We start from the raw sequence: 26,273 nt of genomic DNA on the forward strand, positions 1-26,273 counted from the left end.
TTCACAATAACAATTTCATTTGGTGTGGATTCCATGTCTTCTGATATTGAACGCATCAATCTGCCAATTAATGCAGTCGATATTGGCTGTGTAAGTGCTCCTTGAACAATTAGGCTCTATCCAATCACCTTAAGGATTAATCCATTAGGCGATTAAGTTTTTTTTGGTAGTTCTCGTTTCGGAGGTTCTCGTGAACAACCGAGAGCGCCCAATCCCACTCTAAAACAATAAGAAGTACCCAGGAACTTGGAGGAGAGGCAAGTACTTGGCTTCGAAAATGCGTCAATGGCACATAGAAGATGACCATACTAAAAAATTTCCACCTCTACTCTTCCGTAATATGAGAGGAGGGAGGGCAGGAAGATTTATTATATCGGTTCTTCAATTATATCTCGAAAACGGTGCATCGTAAAGAAAAAAATGGTGCTAAAATAATTTAGAAATCACTCTTCACCTCGTTTTCTTCATCATTGATAGGTACATGCTCATTAATCGACAATGCGCAATACACTTGTCCTCTCGTTGGTTGGAGCGAATTTCATAACCTATTTTGCTGGAGCTAGCCTTGCTATAAATACAAAGCCAGCTGTTCCACTGTTTTCCTTTCTCCCTCTGTAGAACAGTGTGTGTGGCTGTCGATGATTGTTTAACCACCTTCTGGCAGTATTCATTTTTATACCGTTCTTGGCCATTTCTGAAATAGGGGGTCCTATATACCTAATCCTATAGGTTACCACCTTATCCTAATCAGAGTGGAACGGTTGAGTTTTCATTCCGTGGGCCACGAATAAAAGTTAACTTGCCCAGTCAAGAATCGAACTTGCGCCATTGCAGTTTCGAGATTTCTATGGTGATCCATTAATATACACCAAAAACGGCCTCCACTTTCTGGTTATCTTTTTTTTTATTTATTATTTATGTTTTCTACCATCTGTCTGGTCATTTCTTATATACAGGAGGGGGGTTATCAACCTATTCCAACTATGGCGAGGATATAAAGTTTTCATTCTGTGGGAGCACCACGAAATAAAAGTCAACCATGCTTCAGGCTAGGGCCGTTAGCCGAGGGAGTTCAAGCGAAGGTCTTAACAACCTCGAAAATACAACGCCACCGGTGCGAATCAATTGGGTGGGTCAACATTTATTTCGAGGAGGTCCCACAGAATAAAAACTTAGCCCCCTGTTCTGTGATTTATAAGACCAAAGCCTCATTTCCCCCGGCTACAATTGTCTTCTCTCTGACTATCTTACCATTTGAATAAGACAATATTAAATTACCGTCACTTTTAACCAGGTGAAGATAAATTTATATATTATTTCGGGGAAAATACAATGGTCTACAATTTCTGTTCAATCGATTAATATGTGAAACTACATATTTAATAACTGAGGGTTAAAAAAAAATAGGGGTTTAAAACAGATTTACAGAAAACTGTCAATTTTAGAAAGTGAAAATCTTGAAAACTGATACGAAAAAGTTGATATAAACATTGTATTTTGTCAGCTTTGATTTTTTTATGGAACATTTGTTTTTTGTACAACGCTCCGCTTTTAAGATACAAGTGAAAAATCGAAAAAAAGAGTCCTTTACTTCCACAACCATCCATGGCGGGAACTAGTATGTTCATCTGCTATGTACCTTTTTTTTCTGATCCCTCTAAAAACAGAAAATAGTCATGAATTAATATAACATTATATGAGGAGAACATAATTCAAATTGCATTCTACCTTTTTCTACCGTGGGTATTTGAAGATATGAGTGAAATACTTATCTAAATATTGAGATGCTCGTTCTGTAGAAACTCTTACTATAATGTCTGGAGGTAAGGGGCCTCCACGAGATGATTGTTATGTACCCTTAACAAATTCTAGAACTTAAATGCTTTTCCCTCTCCCCCCCCCCCGTTGGGACTGTTGTATAGATTTCAGAGTCTAGTCATGGAAATGTATCCGCTTGTTCTTTAAATTAACTGTTTGATCTTTATATTGCCTTTAATTGTATACCCAGATTCAGCATAGATTGAAGAGATGTATAGTTGTATAATAATAACAGATATAAATGTTCCTACTGCAATGATCGGTTAACGAATTCCATTTGGTTCTTATATAATTGTAAATAGCCAAAATATAATAACTCGTTGAATTTAAATGTAAATATAAATAAAATTAGAATTGGAGTACAGCTGTTATAAACGCTTCTTAACTGATTGATGTTCCTATTCGGCGCTTCAATGTGAACATTTGATCGGAATCACTAAAACCTTAGCAGTATTTGTACACTATTTTGTTTCTACCAAGTTTTAAAATTACATTCAAATGATGGATGAAGATGACACTGAAGTTATATTGGAGGTATAATTAGTAAACATTATAGTAGAAAGAAATATTATTCTTGATTTTAGAGAATTAATTATATTTTACAGAATGTGGATTTAGTCAATTTATAAATGTTATAATCATAGCTCTGTCATTTGTAGAGATTAGACCATTAGCCACTGCTTCCTATCCTTAATTACTTGTTTCAAATCCTAATTTGGTAAGTTAAATTATATCTTGGCCGAAAATTAATATACTTAAAAGGAGAACCATAGTTTGAAATATGCTTCTTACATTTTTCCAGAGATAAATAAGGTGATCGTATCTAAATTATTGTATTTAAGATAAATGCTCAGAAATATCATCTTTTGAGAGCTCGTTATCTCTGTGAGTGCCTGACTCCTGGACCCTATTGATTTACGGGAGACCGATTTATTATTTATGTTCAAGTATCTTTAAAAGATTTTTAAAGTTATTTTATTTTCCCTTATCTTATAGTGATATTCATCCTATGGAAATGATAAATGATGTCTTTTTTTTAGACTGTTGATGTGAGATATGCTGCCTTCTTTTAGTATTTGTTTGTTCTTCTTTTTTTTTGCCTTTATGATGTTTAAAATGGCAAAAATGTAACTTGTTAGTTGTTTATCTGTATTTTTAGGCTTCAGCTTAAATATAATTGGAAGCTATTATTTATTCTATCAATTATCTTTTGTCAGTTTCTGAGCTGTTTGTTCTTTTTTATGAAATTAAAAATTCAAGTTAGATTTTGCATCTATATTTTGTACATGAAATAAAAAAGAGCGGCTCTTTCTCAAAACATAAAAGTTTTTGGCAATGATGCGCTGTAAACAACAATTATTAAATTTAGAATCTGTATGTTTATGGATAGTCACATTTTAAGTGTTGCTTATCTCAAAAATAAATAAGGAACTATTTATCTCGATTTTATACTTTATCCATTTATATCTTTTTGTTTATTTTTAATTTTATACTCTGTTCTCTAATGTTTTAAACATTTTTTTTCTGTGTTTTGTTTTCTTTTCTATACTTTGTAGATTTTCGGAATATAAGTAGTTGGGTGTATCACTTTCATTTTTTAGTTTCTTGTAACTTTTACTGTGAAATATAAATTCTTCTAACCAAATAGCTAATTATTGTGACATATTTATTTATATAATGACAACAATGCTTATTTAGTTTTTTAATTATAAGTTCCAAGAACAGTTTTTGTTGTTATTTGAGACATCAACTAGTTGTACTTTTAAGAATCGCTTCATCAAATTACGTATAGTATATCTGTAAAACATTTAGTTTTATCTATAGTATATGTGATGTATCAGTAGCTGCTGGTGCAATCCATTTTTGGATTGTCAATTAGTCTCATCATGCTTTAAAAAAAAGATCTTACTCATTTTAAAGTTGGGTAAGCCATTTTGATTTTTTTTAGGGAGGAATGCTTAAATTTGACTTTTTGATTTTTCCTGTAGGTTTAGTGAGTTTGCCGATTTTCAAGTTCATAGCTTATCTATTAAGTAGGTTATAATTTGTACAGATAAGTGAGTGAGGATGTGAAGGGTATGCAGTACAGTAAAATTGGATAAAATAAAATAAAAAAGTAATGCATTTTGAAAAGCAAAAAAAAATGTGTGAATCAGCCTCCAAGGTTTACAAACTAACGATTCTGTGAAAATAATCTCAGAGAGTTTAAAATAATTTATAACTTGAGGTAAAATTAGAGAATTTTTTGAAGATGAAATTATAGATTAATGTGTTACAATTGGAGCTTAGTTCTTAGGTCATATATGTATGGCCAGGGATGGATAGGATTGAGTTTAAAGTTATAGTACAGAAACAGGTTCCGATTAATAAACTTGGTGTCACCATGATTTTATAGTCATCAAGATTGGCTAATGTTTCTGGGTGTTACTTTTGTACAACACATATTAATAAAATATAATAGAATTCATTAGGATTAAAATCTGTGTAATACAAATAAAATAGAAAAATATACATTTAGGAGGTGAATAATTTCACAACTTTTGTTATTTTGGTGTACCAAGTTGATCTATTTCAAAATTATTTTTCTTGTTTTTTAAAATTTATTCTTTACCAATTCAAAGGGAACAAGTTAATTGAATAACTGATTCAAGAAGACTTAATTAATAAGAAGTTCCTAATTGCCTGTTTGTTAATTTTGACTACAATTAGGAAATGAAAAGTTATAGACTAGATAAATCAAATGTTGGCACAAAACATTTTACTTTCTTTCTTCTTCACTCCACTAACCGCACCTCCAGTCATCTTCTTATATTCAAGAAGTTTTTTTATGCAAGTCTTGTCCATGTTGAGCAAGGGTCTATAGACATTGATTTGTTGATTATGGAAAGAGCTATTTTGGAGGAAAATCTGTTTGACAATATAGTGGTTGAAAACCACTGTAGACCTCTTGGTGCTCCTCCAAAGATTAGAATTGGTCGGAAGAATATTTCTTTTCAAAAAGTGTGGTGGAGTAAAAACACTTTACAAGGTGTATAATTCAATCTCATTCAAATACTCTTATCTGAAGGTTATCATCCTTCTCATTCATGGAATAAGTGGTTGCGATTCTTCGACAGCTATTTTATAGCTTTTATATTTTATATTATATTTGGCCAAGAAAAAAATGTGGACATAACCTCAACAGGCCAGGGATCTGGTTATATCAATATAATCAAAGATCTGGTTATATTGAACTGATTCCCAGACACAGAATCTTGACCAGCTGAGATACCAGTTATCTTGTGCAACAACCATTAAAACTATATGTAATGTCGTAAAACCCCAGTTACTGATACTGTAAAGTTTCATCATCGGTGTTATCTTTCACCAGATATAGTATTGGTTGGGAGTGGGGAAAAATCCTCTGGAATGAAGCTTGATAGTTAACTTATACACACATCAAAATAAGTTTTGCATCACCCCTGTTTTTACTAAACTCAAAAACATTGGAATTCAAGAAGCTAGGTAACATAAAGTAGCATCCTATATCTCCTCTGTGTTTATTATTACCTACTGCTGTGCTGCCTAGATCAAGAACTACTTTTGCTGTCCCTTATATGCTATTATGGAAAGAAGAGGTGATGCAAAACTTTTTTTTTATGTTTGTATATTCTTTGCCCAGTAATGACAGAAAATCCATAATAAACTCCCTAACCACCCAAACCCACTCGTTTCTAACCTTGCTTCCTCTTCCATTCCTGGCAATCCTCCAAGGCGCCTGAAAAGAAGATGGCCTCGTGACCTTATATTGTAAACTGTTTTAGAGTTCTACTACTGGGTAGTTTCTCTACATCTTGTATCATATCATATGTCATTATGATCAAATTTACTGGTTGTATTTTTTTATACAGTTGTAAATATCAACAAATAAATAAATAAAAAAAAAAAAAATAAATAATGACAGAAAAAGTACAATACCTCAGATCTTTTAAAATTCATTTCCTTCAACTGCTAGAAAGGTTGCAAAGCTGTTTGTAGTCATAGAAAGTCAGGATTGAAATTAACCACAATGCACTTTTTTTGAGTGCCAGTGTTGTGAAAATGTCACCAAATCACTCATGGATAGTGGCAAAAAAAGATAAAAAATTATCATTAATTTGAAAAGAGTACAAACACAGTTTAAAACTTGGTTACTGACTTTATTGAAGATATAGAGGAGGGGAAGGATTAACCTGTTGGACCACAGTGACAAATATTGTAGAATTACTTATCATGTATGTAGAATGTATATTTTTTTACATTTCTCTGTCTTGTACCGCTCAACTGCCCATCTCAGTCCCCCCTCATCACATCCGGTCGTCTTCTTTTTCTTTTTCCTTCCACATACCTAAACAATATTTTCTTAACCTTTCGATACAATTATGAAAAAATTGAAAAAACAAAAAATTTAGCCTTCAAATCTCTTAATGAGAAGGATGAAAAATACAATTTTTTGGGGGGCTTCCGACTACAAAATCTTTAAAAAAATTCTAACATTGCCAAAAGAATAAAGAAGCAAAAATAATGCTATAAACTGGTACAAACCTAACCCTATAACTAAGGAATTTTTGAGGTAATATTATTATTACTTTTATTTAGTTTATATATATATACATATAATTTATATATTCAAGCATATGTAAATTATTTTATTACACAATTATATGTTATTTGTCTTTTCATTAGTAATTTATGAATTTATCATCTTTCAGATGATATCAATCAGGCAAACAAATATTGTCTAATTTGTACTTTTTTGTTATTCCTAGGGGACTGAATGTCCCAGAATATAGATCAATTTTTCATTTTATATTTAGTTAATTCATGTAAACTTAAACTTTTCTATTTGATTTTTACTTATACAGGGAGGAGAACTCTATAAATATTTTACATCCCAGGGTGAGACTATTAATGATGTTTATTCTTCTAAGCCACTTGCTTATTCTTCAATTGACCCAACATTGGTGACTGAAGAAGCTTCTAATCCAAATTCTATTATAGTTGTGAGTTTTCAGTTATTTCATTACTTCATTTTTTATTTTATGTTGTTAATATGAAACAATTTAATTTTAATATTATGGGAATTGATTAAAGTTAACTAATCAATAATAAATAAATAAATGTTATTTATAATTAAAAAATAAAATAAATATTATTAAAAATGAATATACACACGTTTTCAAAAAGAAAGAAAAAAGTTTAACACTTCTGTTCAAATAAAAATATTAAAGAAAATAATTGCTATAGGATTTTACTAGTCTGACCCTATATCAGGATTGGTAGTACCACATGGCGGCAGTTGGCAGACTAGTGGAGATCTATTTAAAAACAAAACCAATTAATGTGAAAGTTTCTCGCCAGTTGAATTTCAAACCACCTTTATAGCTTATCCAACCAACTGACAGTTGCATGAAAGTCATCCTTTTTTCATAATTTTTGTATAAAATAAGCATGTATTTTTTTTTTCTGGAAACCAAGCATAAGGTGCATCTTCTACTTTTGGAAACTCACCTCCTTGACCATGATTATACCATGACCTCACTGTGACATTGATTATCAAAGCAGCCAGTTTTTGGTTCTCTTGATTCGAAACCTAATACTGCCTTAGTTTTATAGTTATGACGTGGGAACATACCTTCCATTTATCATTAATACTATCACTCTGAAGCTCAGTTGTCATTGATGTCCAGGGCTGTCTGCTATTTGATTTGAACATTTGGATCCTTGAGTCTGCACGTGTTATAGCCTCTTAATTAATTAACTTCTTCTGGCCTCATTCCTTTTGGTATTTGTTGTGAGTATTCTGGCTCTGATTTTGATGACACTCGTATGATCTGAATCAGTTCTAGCACCTCTGTGGGTTTTCAGATCTATTATGTCAGTTTTATGATAAGCATGTGATCAATCTGGCTTGTGAATAAACCATTGGGTTATCTCCATGTAGCTTGTGAATTTTTTTTTTTTTTTAAATATCCCACACACCACCTACCTGTTAAATGCTGCTAAGTTTACAAGTCTGTGACCATTGTCATTACAATGCTCATGTATCCTGAATCATCCAATAGTTGGTTATAGGCCAATTCATGTCCTATTAGGGCATAGAAGTCCTCAAGGAGAACTTTTATATCATTTTTAGGGCTGTTCTCAAAGATATTAGCCAGATAATCTTCAAAATGCCCTATTCCTCTTCGTTTGACACCTCTGTGGAGGTACTACAGCTAATAAGGCTGTAGTTAAAAAATTTTCTCCTGATCCTTAATCTACAGAGCCACGGGTCAATTTGAGTGAAGTTGATAATAAGTCCCAGGCCTGGCCTCATACTGTAAATCCTGTTTAAAATACGTGATTTGTATCATGGCAATGGTAATACCCATTGTGCTGTTTCTTTTCAATAATACCTTTTCCTAGACATAGTATTTCTTGAATAGCTGCAATGTCAATCTGGTAGGTGTCAAGTTATGAAAGAAGCACCCGAAAGGCTCCCAGTCTATGAAGGGATCTAACATTCCAAAAACAAAATTTTAGATCAAAGTAGCAGTTCCTGGGTTGATTCCAAAGAGACAGTCTGGCCTTTTTACTATGTGGAGATCTTGTGATTATTCAATAACATTATTAAAATACATTACCTATCTAACTAAAGTGAGACTCAACAAAATAGAAAAAATAGTGTATAATTAGAGTAGAATGAAAGAGGCTTTTGGAGGAGGCCTAAGGCCAGAATTCAGTAATGAATTGTTGGACCATTTATGAATGAATAAATTAACATATAACTAAAAAATGTACAAAAGTTTAATTTAGCTCTTTAAAAAAATTAAATTGTTGTCATTATGTTGCTTGTCTTAATTTAGATGCTTAAAAATATGTATATGCCCTTACCATCTTAATTTCAGTTTTATTTTTAATTTTTTTAACAATTGCTTGTCAAAATCCCTTTAATACTTAGTTGATTCCATATATATTTTACAGGTACCTGATAAAATATTAAATATTGTAAACATGATACTGAACAGTGACTTATTGTTGGAAGAAGATGCTAGTTATTTGTTCAAGCGATTTTCTGAACTTGTTCCACAAACTCAAAGGAGGATGTAATGTATTTTATATATATTTAGATGATTGGCTGTTAGTTAATTTGAAGATGGTCAGGGCTGTGGTCAAAAAGGAAGAAAAATAGTTATAACTATTTATTTATTTTAGGCTGTTTCGCCCTACATTGTAGTTCTTCATCAGGGCTACAATAAAAATATATAAAGAAGATAGAGTTAACATAAGGGTAAAAGTGTGATAAAAAATATAAGATAAAATTGTAAAGGTTGTAGTATATAAACATTCAAAAAATTTAAGTAAAATAATAAAGAGGATAAAGATAAATACAAAAAAATTATTAACTAAACTAATAAAGTGAACAGATGCATCAAAATATTAATTGATTGTAAAAGGAAACTTTAGGGGAAAAAAATTGTTTATTATATCTTATAATTATATCTCTTAATATCTTATTATACCATGTATGTGTAATTTATATATGTCCGATTACGGATTGATAAGTATGATTATGTATGATATCTGTGTGAGATAGCAACCTGATGTATTTAGGCAACATAGATGAATAAAGTATTTAGGCAACATAGATGAATATAGTATTTCTCTCTAATTAAAAAGATCTTTTAATTTAATTAAATTAGGAGCTATAATAAGTGCTATAAAATGGTAAGCATAACAGGTAAATTATTATTACAGGTTAGATAGAAATGTAATGTAGAAGAAAGAATGTGGGATGGGTAAAAGGTAGAATTGAGAATGATAAGAGTTTGGAACAAAAATTTTTGAATGTAAAAAGAATAATAAAGATAAATTATAATATAAACTAATTAGAAAATAATCAGAAAATAACATAAAAATAGTATTATAAGGGGGATTAACATTAGTTATAGTAATATAAGTTAGTTTCTTTCTTCTTGACCTCAGCCCTAATGTATTTTATGTTGATAATTAAGTATATAACAACATTTATTGACTTAATATATACATATATTTTTTTATTTAGTATTTTCTACTCTAGCAGTGGGTTTTCTGAATATAGATTTTGTATGGCCTCCTTCCAGATCATTCTGTCCAAGGCACATTCCTTTCTTAGGCTGTTCCATCAAGGATTTTTCTATTTCATTGTCTCAAGTTTTCCTTGGTCTACCTCGACCTCTTTCTACCATCTGTCTTCCATGAGTGTATCTCCCTTGGTAATCTTTTTTAAATCTCTATACCATTTTAAGCATTTTTCATTTTTTGAATGTTTTTTTAACTTTCATATTTTCTCTTACTATTGCATGTCTTTCATTATCCATTGTGGATATTCTAGGACCTCATCGCTCATAGTCCATTTTTGGAGCCAGAATTTTCTTCCTTTTATCACCTTTTATGGTCCAGGTTTCTGCTCCATTTGTCATAATGCTCAATATTATACTTATATATATTTATTTTGGCTTTAGAAATGATATTTTTACTCCATAATATTGAATTGAGCATTGATTCACTATTATTCTCATCCCTTCACATTGCCAACTACCTTCCAAGAATGGTTCTCTGTCTTCGTTCATCAATTCATTGAAATTCTTTTTCCATTCAAGTAAGTTGTTAAGATTGACGTATAATTTATGTGTTGCTTCTGTCCTCCACACACTTCAGTGCATCCCAAGCAGTGGCTAATCTTATATAGCCGAATTGACTCTATATATTTGCTCAAAGTTTGTTCCATTCTTCATATCTTTCACTGTTTTTGCTTTCTCAACTCCTGAAATTAGAGAAAGTATTTATCTTGTTATTTAATAATTCTTTATTTTCACTTATTTCTATACTTTATTACTTATTTTTAATCTTTTTATGTACTTCTTTTTACATCTCACCTTGTACTTTTATATATATTTTTATTTTATTTTATATTTTCACTTCCGATTTTTAAATTACCTTATTTCAATTTATATTATTCATATTACTCCTGTTATCTTAACTATTACTATTATCAGTGTAGATAAATGATTATTTTCACGATTTATATTATTGTTTCACATGTTTCAGGTCATATAAATTTGTATTACCTGGAATGATCATCGGATTTTCTGCCTATTGCTACTGTAAATTTAATTTAAGAAAATTGTATTCTTCACTTATGGCTTGTTCAACAGTTTATTTATTTTCACAAATCCTTCTTTATAATCCTCTAAAACAAATAGAAAAAATTAAACAAATACTATCTAACTTGAAAGAGATTACAAGTTACATCAGGAAAAATATTAAATTGGTGCAAGTAGAAGATTCACTTATCTATTCAAAAGGGAAAGTTCAACAGTTAAGGTAAAAAGTTTACCTTTTTATTTTTTTTTCATGTTTCTATCTAGAAAATTTAACATAAAGATAATACATATCCATTTGTGAAACTGGTGGTAAGAGAATATATGAAGTTTGTGATTCCCTGAATTCAATAGAGGATATCAATTTAAAGAATATATTGTCTAGTCCAGGAGTCCTTAATCCTGTGCCTAGGGACAACATGGGTTCTTTGTGCTCACAAGCATTAGCAATAGCTTAGCAACCTGTGACAGGGATCTTCATGGTAATCAGTGACTGTTCTACTACAAGGCTATTGTCTGAAAAAATTTCAGTAAAGTGTGTATGCGTGCATAATTTCTAGTAAAAATTGTAGTATTTATTTAAGGAGATTTGTTTGAAAATTGCTAGATATTGATTTCAAAGTATTCCATATATATCAGTACTTCTGCATTCCTCTTCATTATTATTTTTTTCTTCTCCTTGTGCAGTACAAAAAAACGGAATAACAATGTTCGCAATTGTGCATTCAACCTATCCTAAATATATCTAATTATGTGCCCATATTGCCCTCTCATATTTCTGTATTTAGGTCCTCCATTGTAATATTATTTCAAATGTTAATATTAAGTGTAAGATATTCTTGATGTTATCAAGCCTAATGACCAATGAAATAAAAAGATCACATGAACTCCAGTACAGTAGAGGGTCGATTATCCATACTAATGTTGTTGTTGTGTTCATTTAATTTAATTTCACTTACAAAACGGAAAATGTTCAAACAATAACCCTGGTTGAACAATAACCATTTGATGAATAAATCACTGTTCATTCATGCATTTTTTGGTTTGTGTATGTTAAAGGAACTTTTACATTTTTAAAAAATCTTGGGTTTTCAGATTTATCTATTAAAAGAAATGGAAATCTGTGTATCCTCGTCGCATTGGAACTAACCATGACTGTCACGCACTTCTTGCTCATCTTGTAACTTGGAGTTGTTGCTCTTCAAGATAACAATGACTTTGATAGCAAAACATTCCAGTATAGGCCCATTTATTGTCATTGTAGAGAAAATCCATGTTATATTTATTATCTCCAAGGAATTTCTTCAAGTTATTAGAAAAAAAAAACTGCTGCTAGAGGGTCAGCACTTAATTTTTTACCATGAATCTCGTTTTGCTGAATCCTTTGTCATAATTTTAAATTTTTTAATCAGTCAGAGCTTTCAATGAATGAAGAGTCACCTCCAAGCTCCATGTTCATGGAGCCACTGCTTTTTCATACTAAATGGGTCCTCAAAAACCAAGTGAATATAGTAATATTCAACAATTCATATTTCAGTGTTTTCTTGGTTTTACGACGAACTGCCTCACTTTCAAGATTATATGCATATGCCTGACCTGTTTCACCTTCTTCAACCGCATAATAATGTCTGTTTTATCTTTTAATGAAGGCACTACTTCCTTTCTTTTTGTTGACATGTAAGTTTTAAGTAAAATACACAAATATCTGTGATGTACATTTAGCAACAGACAGGTTTTACCTGGTTACAGTTGTTAATGTGAAAGAATTTATTGAAAAATCCATGGAACCAATAGAATAGAGCCAAGTAATCAACTGTGCAACAGTTCGTAGTAGCAAAATGTTGACAGTTTGTTTCATCATACTGATTTCATCGAAAAACTAACATGCCTCACACTGCTAAAAGCATACTTATTAAGAAATAAAACTGGAATTCCATTATTATAGTTCTAGGAAATCTAATTTTAGAGAATGTACTCTTCAAAATTATTTTCTAGGAATGGTTATATTAACCTTGTTTCTTTTCTGCTAAGCCAGTTGAGATCATTTTTAGTAGTGGCAGTGTCGACTCCCTCCTTGTAATTTTTCTGCGAAGCCAATTGGGATAATCAAAGCTCTATTGTATTCATATTTCTTATAACTAACTAACTTATATTATCAAATAGTTGTTCATTTTATATATTAAAATAAAAAATAATATTTATATGCTAACAATCTCCAACTAGAAACAAAGTAAAATATAAAAAAAATACACTGTTCCTGCCACCTGACTCATAACCTAGAAATGTGATTTCAGTTAGAAACAGATTGTGGACTCCCGGTCTGTTCTATCTATGAAAATGGGTTTTGAAACGACTAAGAAAAGTAGAGTATCAACAATGTTTTGGTATGCTCGTTCTAGTGTTGGTGTTAGTAATATGAATGAACCAGCTTAGATATTTTTGTTCAGAATTACATTAATATTCATTTATTCAAATTAAAAATAGTTTTGGAGTCTCCAGCTTGATACCTTATCAACCAGATCCACACGTTTCTCACTTGTCGCAAATCAAACGTATCCACAAATGCATGGTAAACAGAGAAAGTAACAAACGTTAGTACCCACACATTTTTTGTTCCAGAGAGGCATACATCATGGATATCAGACTCTTGTTGGCTATTACCTTTGATTTATATTATTTTCATTATAGAAAAATACAAAATAAAGATTGGGGAATTGACAGGAAACATAACTGGCTCGAAATTTAGTGTTAGATGACCAGAAGTCATAGAAATAGCACTAGATAACCAATAAATTCAACTTGTATTCTAGTATTTTTATCAGATATTTGTTAACTTAATTACTCAGACATATAATGTCTTTATAAATGTATATTTGTGCTTTATTAAATCAAACATATACTGCTAAAGTTAATGGACCAGGTTTAAAACAATTTATTTATTCCCAATTGATAAACCTTCTAAATATGCAAGGTTAAGCTAGAACAATTATTGATTCCTAAGGTTAGAAAAATCTTTAGTTAATTAAAATATGGAGAGCACAAATATTTATTTGTAAGCAATTATAAACGATACAAACATGGAGAAGCATCACAAACTCTTACCCTCAGGACCTCTGATTTAACCCTAAAAACCAACACATTTTAATTCGGGCCTGTATGTACCTGACTATCCTATATTAACTACCCTTATGCTTGCACATGTGGGAATTTACATCTATAGATATATAGGGTACCAGTAATAATTACTTTTAATTTCGGATCAATTGTTAATATCAATACTTACTAGGATATTTGTTCATTTTTTTTTTAACCTCTTGAACACACCCCATTCTTAAATGTTGACTAATATATGTATATATTTTTTTTTTTTTTAGAAATGATGTTAATATAATTACTGAACACTCATTAAGTAGGAAAAAGCTTGAAATTTTCATAATTTGCCAAAAACTAATTTGTATCTTGAAGTCACTAATATTGCTATCAAGGAATATTACAGTAGATCTATTAAAAAAGCAGAATCAAAAATCATTAGATTCTCATACTTCCTATATTGCATTGTACTCAGATGACCAACTTGGAATAAACAAGTATGGAGATGAAGCGAATGAAGAGACTAACGTATTGCCATTTATCGATGTGAGTTTTATTGGTTTTTAATTCAAATGTTTTCTTGTTATCAAGTTTTACTTGTATATATAAACCAAGATGTAGTAACCTACAAACTGTATTTCCTATGAATTATTTCTTGTTCTTGAAGAACTGAGTCATTACAAAAGTCTTAGTAAATGAGTTTTCTTCCAGTATTATACATTACAATTATTCTTCAAAATTTGGGCTATCGTTATTATCTACTTTAACCCATCTTTCTTCATTGACTAAGCACAAACAATGGGCGGGAGCTGCTGCCTTCATACTTATGTTGATCTTTTTTTTCCAGTACCATTCAAAGACCACAAATGACAATGTTTTTGTTTGAAATTTTCGGTGATATTTATAAAATAGAATGAAAAGCAGAAATAGTTAATATAAATAATTAAATAAAGGAATAGTCAGTTAACTACAGTAAGCATTGTTTACATCATCAGAGTCGAATAATGATTATAATGAATACTTAAATGTCAGCAATGAATATATCCATACTTTTTTAATGACCTAGTATATACTTATAAAAAAACCTTAAAATATAGCATAATTTTTTATATAGTACTATTTCTTTTATTGTAAGACTTGGTTGGAAATCCTAAATAATGTAACAAATGGTTTTGAGAATTTTAAAAAATAAAATTAATTGTATAAAATTATGGAAATGGGTCAGGGTTGCGGTAAAAAAAGGAACAGAAATAGTTAACTACTATTTATTTTCCAACGTTTCACCCCACTTTTTAGAGCTTCATCAGGGCTGTTTCAGTTGAGGTCAATTCAAAGCTGCTTTGAAAAAGCATTGACCTCAACTGAATCAGCCCTGATGAAGCTCTACAAAGTGGAGTAAAACGTCGAAAAATGAATAGTTGTGAACTATTTTTGTTTCTCTTTTGACCGCAACTCTGGCCATCGTCTCCCTAATTTAAAATTATTTGTTCAACTATTTATATATATAATCGTATAGAATCTATAAAACTTAAAATAATGGTCTATACATATTTTTTTTTAAACATGTATTTTGTAAGTATAATAATTATAAGCTGCAAACTATAATATTGATTTAATGTGCCAGCAATTAACATTCATAGCAATTTTTTTTTTTCAAAGGCAATGATTACAATAATTACTATGGTGAGAAGATGGTTGGGGGTGTGGTCAGTAAAAACACAAACGAGTTGAGAGGAATTATTTAATAGTGCCAATGTTTTGGCCAGAGTTTCTAGCCTTCATCAGGGCTAAGAACAAAGAGCAAGATAACAACCAATGAATATATTTTTAAAAAAATTAAAAGAGAAAATATAAACAGAATGACAAGTAAATAATTACATAGAATGAAAATTAGTAAAAATAAAGTGATAAAAGAAGTGGAAAATAAAATGTTTAATTAAATATGTAAGTAAAATAACATAATCAAGGAAATACAATTTTTAAAATTATATAATGGAAAGAAACGAAGAAATAAGAATATATTAATTTAATAATAATTAAATTAGATGTTTTCTGAAAGAGAGGAGATGTATGGTAGTGACCTGTATAAGGGGATAGAGAAGGGTTGTGAAGAATTAGGTGAAGTAGTGAGGCGATTTTTGTAGTTATTTATGAGTTTATGAATGATATAGAGGGGGAAAGTTATATATATATTTTTTTTTTATTTATTTATTTTATATTTTTTTATTATTTGATTTTATTTTTAAAAAATTTTTACTTCATTTAATTTATTATCATTACTATTATAATGTTTTATTTTTTTTTTAAACCCATTTGTTGTGACCATTTTATACTTTTTTTTTCCCCCTCTTTTAAATAAGTTTTTGATAAAGTAAAAAGTATGTAATAACCTAGATGTTGACCGCCCTGAATAAAAATCTAATCTAATCTAAATAAGTTTTTTAAACTATCTTCGACTTCCAAATAACATGTACGTAGTCTCGCCTTCCAGTAATTTCGCCATCGTCATCACCTATTTTTTAATTCAGAGTCTTACTGCGCTCTCACCAAGCTCACTTAGATTTCTGATCTACTAGTAGGTGAATTTTTTATCTTATTCTCTTTTCTTATCTTTCTTTTATCCCCTTCTCCTTTTCTATTCTCTTCTTATTTCTCCTTACCCACGTTATTAGTTATATTCACCAGATATTATTATTGTCATGGTTTCTTTTGTCTAACTCAACCTTATATTTTGTTTCTTTATTCTAGTATTTTACTTACATATTTCATCAGCTATATATATTTTCTTTTATTTATTTATTTTTTTCTTTCCATACTTTAATTTTTTAATTATTATTAAATTAATATATTCTTATTTCATCGTTTTTTGCATTATATAGTTTTAAAAATTTTATATTCTTGATTATGTTATTCTACTTACATATTTAATTAAACGTTTTATTTTCCACTTCTTTCATCACTTTATTTTTACTAATTTTCATTCTGTACAATTATTTACTTGTGTCATTCTGTTAATACTTTATTTTTATTTTTTTGTATTCTGGCCAAAACGTTGGCACTATTAAATAAGTTCTCTCAACTTGTTTGTGTTTTTTACTGACCGTACCCCCAACCATCTTCTCATCATATATATTATCTAAGGTCAACTATCTTCTCATCATTACAATAATTAACAATTTATTTGTCATTAAAAACACAAATCAATCAAATTATACTTAAGTTATAATTTTTTCACTAATATTTAAAAAAATGAAAACATTGGCAAATAGCCAAATAATAGGACATCTGCTGGACCTGGACAGTTTTGGAATTTTACACAAGCTAAGGTACATGAGTGTGAATTTACTGTTATTAATTAAAAACATTGTTTTCAAAAAAGTTTGCACAATAGTGATATGTTCGCTATTATAGAAATGACACATCGAACATATTATGATATGTTCATTGATTTTTCATGAAAAATAAGAATTATCAGTATTGTTTATAGAACTAATAGAACATTGTTGCTCTATTGTAAACCCTTTCACGTCTTTCTGATTTATTACCACATTAACTATTTTTGTTTAATAGGATTTTCAGGATCAACATACAAGAGGGGATGCACAATGTGTACTTATAAATGCTATATATCATAAATATTTTTTAATCAATTTTTTTTGTGATTCTGCATTGAAAAATAATCCACTCACACCCAACTATTTAGACTGGGAGAAATATATTTTTTTTTTTTAATATTTATTTATTGCTATTTACAACTGTACATTATTATACATTTTGTAAATCTGATCTACGTTAAATTGGAGTGTTACAGGCGTGTAGAGAAACTACCCATTGGTAGCACTCTAATGACATTTTACATTAGCTGGTCTCGTGACCATCTTCTTTTCAGGCACCTCGGAGGATTGTCAGGAATGGAAGAGGATGCAAGATTAGAAACTAGGGGGTTTGAGTGGTTAGCGAGTTTATAATAGAAGGAGTGATATCTGGTTCGGGCTAGATCGGTTACAGAGGGAACATTAAGGTCTTTATGTATGATTTTATTTGTGACAAAGTAAGGAGCATTGAGGATTTTATGAACGATTTTGGATAGTAAGGATTGAATACGAGAGGAATTCGAAGGTTTAGTGGAGCCCCAAAACAACTCCATATGTCCAGATTGGCCTTATTACAGTCATGTAGATCAGTCTTTTGTAATGTGTTGGAAGTTTAGACCGTTTGTCTAGTAAGTGCTGTAATAGTCGAAATCGACATGCAGTTTCCTGTCTTTTCAGTCTTGTGTGAGGATTCCAGGTTATTCGTTTGTCCAAATGTAGTCCAAGGTAGCGAATCTGTTCGACAGGAGTAAGAGCAACATCATTAAATGAAACTGTAGGGCAGTCAGTAGGTTTACGACGAAGGGTAAAGGTGATTTGATGGGATTTATTGGAATTTATCTTAATCCTCCAATTACGACACCAATCTTCGAGGGCTGTGATATGGGATTGGAGATTTTGGGATACAATTAATGGGTTATTCATCGGCATACGTGGTGAGGATAGTGTTAGGATTGGTTGGAATGTCAGCTGTATAGATGGTGTAGAGGATGGGACCAAGATTACTACCTTGAGGAACACCAGCGGACTGAGAATAGAGGGATGAATAGGAACCATTGTGGTTTACTTAGATAAATCTATCAATGAGAAAGGAACGACGAATGATGAGAAAGTATGTAGGAGGTAGGAATTTACGGAGTTTGTAAAGCAGTCTCGGGTGCCAGACTCGATCAATAGCCTGTTCTACATCGAAAAAGACTCCCGTGCAGTACATTCCGCGCTACAAAGAAGACGAGACTACATCCATTACACGATGACATTGCTGGATAGTAGAGTGGGATGTTCGAAATCCAAACTGGTGATCAGGGATTATATGATTGGAATCCAGGATGGGGTATAGGAGTTTCAAAATGAGTTTTTCAAGGATTTTGCCCATAATCGGTAATAGAGAGATAGGGCAATAGGATGATGAGTATTCTGGAGGCTTTTGGGATTTGGGGATCATTTTAACTATAGATAATTTCCAGGGGTCAGGAAAATATGTGGAACGGAGTACGGCATTATATATGTAAGTGAGGAAATAGGATGGCCGTCCGAGGGAGAAGTTTTAGAATGTGGGATGTTATTAGGTCGTATCCAGGAGCTTTGCGGGTAGATAATCTTTGAATGATATTTCAGAAGGATGAAATGCTTTAGGTGGGAGGGTCATTTGGAGCGGAATATTTAGTTCTGCTTCAATACATTCAAGATTAATTGGGTTAAGGATATCAGGATGTGGAATAAAGGTTTTAGAGAGGAGAGGTGTTGTCCGAATGTTTATGATTTTTCTGCGTTAGTTCTGGTCCAGGTAGTTGTAAGATTTTCAATAAAGTTAATTAAATTTTGAATTTTATATTTTCTGATTTCTACTTTTAGTTTGTTAGTCAATTTGGTGTAATACGTTTTGTCAGTTGGATATCTGGTCCTATGCCACTTCGATCTTGCTTGACGTGGGGGAAATTTATTTGAATGAATTTTTTTTTTTTTTAGTTCTAAAGACATATTTGTTGTCAATTTTGATTACAGCAATTTTTCAGTATACTTCACACCCTAGATGGACTGGACTGTACCATGTTCTCATTACATATAATTCGAGTGAATTCAACTGAACCTCCTAGAGTTCGATTATTTAATTTCAATAAATTGGATAGATCTACAATTTATCATTTCTGAAACACAAATATTGTTTTCATAGTACTTAAAACATTTAGGACAGCCTTGAATTTTGAAACCAATATTTAATTCACGTTTTCTTAAACATTTGCTCTAAAATTTCTGAATTACCAATAATGTATTTATATTATAATATGTTCAATTTTTAATTATAAAGGATTGATGGGTCCAATGAAATTATGTTATGAGAACTATTAATGTACGGAGTGAACTTCAGAGAAAAAAAAAATTGTATTTAATAAGTGTAATTAAATTTCCCCAACGAAAATTTTTAAAATAAATTACTTATTTTTAATTAATTTAGTTTGAATAAATTTTTAAATAGAGACTGTATTCATTGTTTTAAATAAAATTTCTAAATTTCTTTAAGATTCAAAGAACTGTCTGTAAGTCAGGAACCCTTGGAACCGTTTAAGTGAAATTTGGAGTGTAGATAAATTTCTTAAATTAGGTGATTTACCTTAATCAAAGTTTTTCTTGCTGGAGTAATTAATATTTTTACACAAAGCTTCTAAAATAATCCATATGTTTCTCGTATGAAAGGAAAGAAGAAACTCCCCTCTTTCTAACGAGTACATATATTTTGGAAATTGGATCAACTGTATACAAGTCAAAAGTTTTTATTTTTTATGATATTTTCTAAATAATGGTTGGTATATTAAGTAAAAATCTACCACCATTTTTGATGTTAAAATAATCCATTAGGTTAGTTTACTTAGTAATGTAAACATTTTTCAACTTTATTTGATTAAAAAGCATTTATTATTTAATTTTTGCTTTAATCTGCTTTAGAAAACTAATGTTTTGGTGGAAGAATCATGTCAATATCATTTTCCAAACTAGAGATGTTAAATAAAGCAGTTAAAGAGTTTTCAGTTCAGAATCACTTAATCAACATTTTGATATAAAATTGTTGAGGACATAGTGTATCCTCTCCTCTTAAGTCAGTTGCTAATGAGTGGCAACTTCAATCATGAACATGAACAGAAGGTTAAGTGTTAACTGTCAAATTAACTGATATCATTGTTGTTTTATTTGTTCATTTGGTCACTAGTTATAATTAATTACTCATTATGATATGTTGTTTATGTTTCAGATTTTAAGGAATGTTTACATGTTAATTCAGTCGGAAACATTAAGGGAATTGGGTATGTATTTATGTGGATTTACCCAAGTTGAAGAAACTTTATCATTGACTGATCTATTAAGTCAGTATATGTCTAAAACAGAAAAAATTTCATTAGAACTGAAAAAAATGTATGATCAATATTTTTACCCTACATATGTTCCTAAAAAAATTAAATCTATTGATAAAAATGTGCGGTACCTTGGTAACATAGTTAGTAGTATTTCATCTTCATTAAATTCTCTTTTGATTGATTCAAGAATCTTGGAAAATATGATTGATGATAATACAGATGAAATAAGTCTTGATACCAGCCAGAATATTGGCTTTAAACTATTAAAAATGGAGAGAGAAATGGCATACTTAACAGAACATATCCATACATCAGTCCAGAAATTTCTGAAACAACCTAATTATTTCAACCATAACATGTCTAGTCTTTCATCCAAAACTGATGAAAAAATAATTAAAACACAATGCATGGTTGGGACTTCTGATTTTTCTATTAGTGGACAAGATGAGGTATTTTTTGGTCTTGTCGAAGGTACTGAAAATACAAAAACTGATAACGACTATTTCACAGAATATGGAAAACCAAATGACCTGGGTCTTTTATTAGATGAATTAAAATCTGCTTTAATTACTAAACGTGAAGAATTTGAAAGGAGGGAAATTAAAGCTTTGAAATCTCTTGAAGATATTGAAAAATACAATTTATGTACGACTGAGAGTAATAAAATTTCTGTTATATCAAGGACAGAAAGCAATTTACCTTCTAATCAACATGCATCTACTTTAAAAAGTGAGTTTTCTGAAGAACTGAGAAGTGTTATTCCTCTAGATAAAGATCTAGCGTTAAAAGCTTGTGATTTTTTAAAATCATGGAACAAACCTGTCACTGATGAATCTTTCGGCGATGAAATAGATGATGATGGTGATGATGATTATGAAGATTACTAATTTTATGTTTTAGAATTATTTATTTATGATAATTTAGTTTCATTTTTCTTTTGTTTACTGAGTGAGCATATTCATACTGTCATGATTTTATGATAGTAAAATTATTTATTTTAGTTTATTTCATTGATCTATGGAATATTGTATCTGAAAATGACTTTGACTGTGATAATCCCTGTGACTTATATACCTATAAATGCTGTGATATTATAATAGTTTGTTTATTTTAAGGAATAAATGTTTTTGTTTTACTGTATTATATACAAAATTGTGTTCATTTTGTAAGCATAATAAGTAATCAAGGAGACGGTCTGGTTATTGATACAAAACACAGCACTTAAAAAAATGTTCACTAGTTATTAGGAGGCGATGTTTTGAAATTGTAGGTCATCTGGGTCAAAAGAAAAAAATACATTTAGATGAAGCTAATGTCGGAGTATAAAAGTGGTCTGTATAAAAAACTGACATTAAGTTAGGAGTATAACAATAATAAATGTATGAAAAACTGAGATAAAAACAAAGCAGATAATGAGATCTAGGTATGGAGAACAAAAATGAAATAATAATTGAAATAGGAATTAGTAATAATCAACTAAATAATACAGATAAAGTAATAACTAATACAGTAATATGGGATAGGTATTAAATATATAATGCAGGAGGAAGTATTGTAGAAATATAGGGGTAATAAAAAAAAAGTAAATGAAACTGAATGAGAATAACAGTGTGTCTAATGACTGGGAAGAGGCAGAGATTTTTTTTTGCTTCTGGAAAGGTTAAGAAACCCGAGGAAAATTCACTATTAAAACTCAAAAATGCCTTCTATTATTGCGTAAGGGTTTACTAATTAGATAGATCATTTGCATCAATAAATAATAAAACTTAGAATTAGCTTATTTAAACATTTTGTTATTTCTTCCTATTCAACATAAAAATGGGACTCTTAAAAACAAAGAAACACAAAGTAGCAATTTTCTCCTTTTCAGCAGAGAAATGGTCCATCATTTGTATGAACTTTGTTTGTTGCTTTTGAGGTCTATTTTATCTCCAAAAATATTGCATAACAAGTAATGGGACACTCTTTGTATGCGAATATTTCGCTTCACCATTTTTATCATTCATAAGTGTGATATATGTTTTGGCCCAATCATTACTGAGCTGAGACCCTTCTTGGTTCTTTCCATCTCATGCCTGCTTGGTGTTGTAACTAAATCCAGGTTTTCTTGTTTTGTCCAGGCCTTTTTATTCTTTGATGCCATAAATGCAACAAACAAATGGAAATATTTATTTGATAGTTGTTAATTATTAAGGATATTTCCTAGTTGTGTAAAGAAATAAATTTAAGTCAAAAGTTATTTTCATCACAACACTTACCACTTAGCACATGTTTGTACTATATATTTGTACTCTAATCGTTTTATCTTATGTTTATTGTGAGCTTTTCTCCTATTATTTGTTGTCAATATAACTGCTGAACATTTCAAAGCTTTCTTTGGGTCATTGTCTCGTTAGGTAACACAATTAGATTGAATTCATTTTAATGTTAGTGATCTTTAGACTGATGTGGTCCTTGGCCTGCTCAATTCGTTTTCGCCAGATCACCCTATCTTGTGCAGTTGCTCGCCGCTAGTTGTGGCTGTTAGGCAGGTCTTGGACATCATGGATGACAGCATCCTCCCTGCTAAGTCATGGTCTGTCACTTCCTCTTGTCTGATAGAGCCTTTCATCGAGTAACTTTGTCAGAATACCATCCTCCCACATTCTGACAATGTGTCCAGCACAACACAGTCTTAATATATCTATATCCCCATGAATGTAGTGATACAATATCCCATTCCTTGTAAATCACCATTATTATGAAATCTTAAATACAATTAGCTGGACTGAATTTACGGAAACGACTCAGGAATTGCCACAAGGACTTTAGACATTTAGACGATTTCAGCACACATTAGACTTGAAGTTTCTGATATTTGGATCCTGCAGTGCCCTAGAAATACCCTCAATTTCAATTAAGTACCATAGAAGGTACAAGTCACAAGTGGGGCATTTTTTTATGTGGTATAGTGAGAATAGATATCCAATCAATAGATAGAAAAACCTTATTTATATTAAATGGACCAGTAATAATATTATTGAAGTATAAGATTGTAATATATTGTTTAATCATGGATGAAAATAATAAGTCAATCAATTTTATTTTAGCTGTATACATTTGTACTTCGCAAAATGTATTAAATTTTTAGTTTATACCACACACATTGTTACTTGATAAACTTCATCCTCAAGTGGAATGATATGTAACCAACATGTGAACCTGATCAACATCAAACTTCAAATGATCAATTTGTTGGAACTTGTGTAATTGACATTAAGTTCATATTTACTGGTTGGCATATAGTTGATTTTAAATTTATTTCTAATCAGTTTATGGTCACAAAATCTAAAAACACTTTTAGGAACAAGAGAGCTGACCACTCAGATTTTCACTCTAGAAAAATTATTCAAGACACAAATTTATAATTTTGGGAGGCCCTCTGACTGTCTTCCCCTTTGTAGGTAGGTATTCCACACAGTTCCTGTAATATATTATGCATGACACTGCAAGGTCTAGATCCCCTACTGCTGAAGAGATTCAGAGGTGGGGGAGAGAAAAGACAAGGCACGAAACTCATATATGGAAATGATGTATTCCTTTCAGTTGCAGTTGTTGAGTAAGGAATGCTCCAGATTTTAGAATATTGTTTTGGTTCTTTAAATTACTGTTTCAATGTCATGAATGTTTGTGTACATGATCTCAGTGGTCATTTAAAAATAAAAATTAAATGTGAGCATGGTTGGAACTAAGAGTCCTTATATCCTGAAGGGGGAGAGTCTTTAATGACTTTTATTGGTTTTGAACTAAACTTTTGGTGCACATTGGAGTATTACTACCAGTCAACCTTATTAATACAGTTAGGTTAACTATCAAACGATTTCCTCATTACAATTAAACCATTTCATGATGAATACATGCTCATAAGTATCCTAGACCCAAATGCGACAGAAATGGAGGTGAATATCAAATGAAATCAAGGTGAAAAGGCAAAAAAGCTAAAGGAACAAGAAAAATGTTCTCTTGAAAACAATGTATAACAGACAAGAGCAAACAATATACTCAAATCGGTCAAAAAAATTCAGGAGAATATTTGGATTAATATTCAAAGATTAGATCAAGAGTTAAATCTCAAAGCTCAATTATATTATTGAAAACAATATGTCCTTATTAGACACGATAGAATAATAAAGTCCGGACATATGGAAATATGTCGATTCTAATACACAAAGCTGTCCACTAGTCACGTTTCAGAATGTTTATTATACGATCACGTAACTCATAGTTGAGAAAACTATTTCCGAGCTCATCTAGGGTCTTAAGCCACTCTTTAGCCAAAGTTTAATAGAAAAAAAATATCAATGAGCATTGAAGCAAGCCTGGCTGTACCTTCAGAAAACAGTGCGGCAGATTGGGAATGTAGCGAACAAAAATCTGAAAGTCGTGTTATTGATAGTGAAATATTTTCCTCTCATAAATACTAAATTAACATTGTTAAAAGAGGTGATTAAATGATTTCTAAACAATTTCTAGTGTGATAACATTAATGTATATATATTAGGATATTACATATTGGTATATAATATTCTTAAAAAATAAGTGTGCTTTCTGAGCTAAGCGCTATTAATGTTTAATTGTGTTCATAACTTTTTTGGTTACTAAAGAAATCAATGATTTTAGGAGCTTTAAACCTTCCCATGGCGACACGCAAAGTTGGGCAAAAGTTAGCTATAACTAACAACTAAAATCTAAAGCTAAATCAACTGTTGTTGCACTGGGAACTAAAAACTAACGGGTTAGTTGTTATCTCTTTGCTCATAGCTAACTTTTAGAACTAAATTAGCTATGATCTGAAATCATAAACTAACATTTAGCCATAGCTAAAACTGTTATTTAGTTAGTTCTATCTTTAGTTTCAACTGAAAAACTAAAAAATAATTTTATAATAAAAAAAAATCAAGTACAGGATTCATTTTAAATTTTCTTATATCTGTGACATAAGACCATGTTTGTTTTCTCAGGTCAATCGATTAATTTCAGAGGTGCTGAAAATGAAAAATAATTGATATTATGATAATGCGCTTGAGTATCGATTTATTTTAACTATTCAGATTTCGACCAAATTTGGGTCCCTTATTTTGTTTTCGGAGGTGCTGAAAATGAAAATGATATCAATTTTGTTATCTCGCGCTGGCAAATCGATTTATTTTAACTTTTCGGATTTCCAACATATTGAGATGCTTACTTATGTTTTCGGGGATGCTGAAAATGAAAATAATATCGATTTAGTGTCCTCGTGC

The 26,273-nt window shown here is 30.6% G+C and overlaps 1 protein-coding gene across 1 annotated transcript; it reads left to right on the forward strand.

Annotated features, from left to right (window-relative positions):
* The first annotated feature begins 2,196 nt into the window (after positions 1-2,196).
* Positions 2,197-22,563, forward strand: LOC106677960 (uncharacterized). Its single transcript, XM_014416187.2, has 6 exons — positions 2,197-2,352; positions 6,702-6,839; positions 8,803-8,924; positions 10,909-11,184; positions 14,336-14,597; positions 20,892-22,563. The coding sequence occupies exons 1-6, from the start codon at positions 2,317-2,319 to the stop codon at positions 21,879-21,881; spliced, it is 1,824 nt and encodes a 607-aa protein (XP_014271673.1). The 5' UTR covers positions 2,197-2,316; the 3' UTR covers positions 21,882-22,563.
* Positions 22,564-26,273: the final 3,710 nt, after the last annotated feature.

This window comes from Halyomorpha halys, unplaced genomic scaffold, assembly GCF_000696795.3.
Source record: "Halyomorpha halys isolate HHAL.00 unplaced genomic scaffold, Hhal_1.1 Scaffold115.1, whole genome shotgun sequence".
Taxonomy (NCBI): domain Eukaryota; kingdom Metazoa; phylum Arthropoda; class Insecta; order Hemiptera; family Pentatomidae; genus Halyomorpha; species Halyomorpha halys.